General features: G+C 54.7%; 1 protein-coding gene across 1 annotated transcript in view; it reads right to left on the minus strand.

The window, feature by feature from the left end:
• Positions 1-1014: 1014 nt before the first annotated feature.
• Positions 1015-2752, minus strand: part of LOC103776877 (proton-coupled amino acid transporter 1-like) — a gene marked incomplete at its 3' end in the record, with an annotated part of 5153 nt that continues 3415 nt past the window's right edge. The window contains exons 6-7 of the mRNA XM_008944402.1: positions 1346-1564; positions 1015-1113 (exon numbers count right to left, since the gene is read on the minus strand). Coding sequence (XP_008942650.1) covers positions 1015-1113; positions 1346-1564 — 318 coding nt within the window. The remainder of the gene's footprint in view (positions 1114-1345; positions 1565-2752) is intronic.

Here is a 2752-nt window from a genome sequence, read left to right on the forward strand (position 1 = left end):
CCCAGCAGATCTTGGAAAGACTGAGACATTTTCTCCTCTCCTATTAAGTTTGTCCATACAGATTTCAACCAGGCAGGACAAATAAAAAATATCCAAGGACAGAGGCATGTCCCTCACCTTTATACTACTAACAGTGCTGTCAAATATAGGACCTCAGTAAACATTTTTATAGTTGTCCTTGGGTGGCGGGGATTTCAAGAAGAGACAGTGACCAGAAAAGCTTTTAATTGCTTCTCCACCTCCAAGCCATGCAAGGAAGAGAGTGTTGCTGTCTTGCTGCCAGCAAGAGCCCTCTGCCCTGGGCACAGCATGCAGTAAACACTCCTGTAATGGATTTGGCCCTCTTCAGCCCCATGTTTACACAGCCAGCTTATGTTAAGAGATGAAAACATTTTTTCTCCCTTTGAAGGGAGCTCCCGGAAACAACCCACAACATCTTAGGGAGCCATCAAGCCCTCCACCCTCCCACCCAGCTCCTTTCACAGGCACAGACAATCTATTTACAGCATCTTGTATGAGAGGCAAATGCAAATCCAGCCCCACAGCAGGCTGGGGCCACACGCCTGCCCAAGGGAGAACTTGGTGCCTCTGCAGCAGAGGGGGGGAAGGAACAGATCACATTTTTTTGTCATGTTTTTTGGACTCCTGCTTCGGCAGCTTCAGGACCCAGGCTGGTAACTAGACCCAAGATGATTTCTCACCCACAGGTCAGCCAGAGGGGCCAAAGGCAGCTGCTGGGGTGATTTCCAGCAGAGCCAAATCTCCTGCCAGATACAGCCACCATCAAAGCATCAAACAGCCTCCTGAGGTTTGGAGCATGTGCTCCTCCAACTTCAGATGGAAGCAGCAGGGTTTGACCCAGGAGATAGCCTGGAGGCCAAAGCTAACAGCATCAACCAGAATCTGGGCTATCGTCAGAGCAGTTCATGTGCAAATACAGCTGCTTGCAGCAGCAAGCCCCAGCAGGGCCGAGCCCCCATGCAGGCAGCCCCACTGCCACAGGCCCAGACTTACCACCCCGATGCCTTCGAAAGCAAAGATTGCAGTGCCAAAAAACAGAGGGTAGGTCTTCCAGGCTGCTGCTAGAGGCAGGTGACTGGGATCAGGAATGTCCTGGAAAAAAGCCCATGCAGAGTTCAGGCACGGGGAGGCTGGGGAGGACCCGGCCCGCTCCCATCGCAGCCCCACGCTGCAGGGAGAGCTCTGCAGAGCTGAGGGCAGCTGTGCCAACACCCCACGGCGTGCCAACACCCCACGGCGTGCCAACACCCCCCTGCCCAGCTCCCTCCACCTGCCAAAACACGGGACACCGCAGAGATGACAGAGGGGAGCCCTGCGCACCTACCCTGACGATGTACTGGTAGATCACCACAAGGCTGACCAACATGGCCATGTTGGCCAGCATGGAGAAGATGGACAGGACCTTGAGGTTCTGGATGAACGTGAGCAGCACCACGAAAGGCAGGAGGGAAAGCATGTACAGCCGAGAGTCCATGGTGGGGGTCATGGCCACTGTCCTGTTGGGGCTGCAGTCGTTGGTGGTCCCGTTTGCTGCAGATACGACCTGGGGGAGCACAGGCAGCTTGGTGAACCCCATCACACAGGGTCAGAGAAACACACATCTTGGTAGCCCTGAGTGGGTCAGAACACGACCCCATCAGCTCACTTTCAAACACAACTAGTTGATTAAAAGCAACACAACAGGAGTTTTTGGGTAGTTTCAAGCAAATCCCTGTTACCTTGCTAGGAGCAGAGGTGGGACACGCCACAGCACCTGAGCTGAGACAGTGAAACCTGCCCTGCCCAAGCTCACCAAGTGTGCCGAAGGCAGAGGTTGGCTTCCACTACCCACATGGCCAGTTGAGAAGCCAGGAAAGAGGCATTAAGTGCTATTTCCTCAGAAGCCCTTTTCCTCTTGCTGCACCACTCAACATCACACTTCCCTTCAGTCACCCAGCACCCTGTTCCCGTGCAAGGCCATCTGGAAGCTACTGCTGGCCCCCAGCTTCACTTTCTTTGCAGGAAATCTTCCTTCCCTGGGGGTCTTTCAATCCAAAGGCACACCAAGCCATGTGCTCACCTGTAAACACCATTCTGCCCCAGGAACCAGGTGGCTGAGCCATCCCTCCCAAGACCATGAGGATCACCAATATGAGCACGACAAAGCTGGTCGAGGTACCAGCTGCTGCCTGGCCAGTGCAGCACAGGGCTGCCTGAAGACTATTTTAACCTGCTGCAGAGCAAGGCCTGCCCCAGAGGAGAGGCAAAAGAGCTCCTGCACAAATCAGCTCTGTGGGAGAGGGCAGCACAGAGCCACGGCACCCACGGTGGGGCACACTCCAGCCCCAGCCTGCCCAGCCTCTCTGCACCTTGCTCCAAAGCCATTTTCCAAACCAGAGCTGTGCCCAGCTCAGCAGCACCTCACCCAAGGTACCACCAGCACCATTGCTGTCTATCAAACACACCCCCACCACAAAAAGAAGCAAGTAACACTCCTCTCTCCCCACCCTAAAAACTCCATGCCTAAAGCCACCTCTGAAGCTGATGGGCACCAGGGCAGAGCTGCTGAAGGGCACAGCCATGGTGGCAGCAGTGACAGCTCTGCTGCAAGAGTGCCTGCAGGGCACTGAGCCAGAGGAGACTGGAACAGGGACTCGTTATGCCCAGTTTCTTACAGCATGGGAGACAGCCAGGAGGTTCAGGGTTTCTGTTTATTTACTCCCGAAGTCTGGCACAAGGAAACTCTTTCCCT

Source organism: Merops nubicus, unplaced genomic scaffold, assembly GCF_000691845.1.
Source record: "Merops nubicus isolate BGI_N331 unplaced genomic scaffold, ASM69184v1 scaffold20007, whole genome shotgun sequence".
NCBI lineage: Eukaryota > Metazoa > Chordata > Aves > Coraciiformes > Meropidae > Merops > Merops nubicus.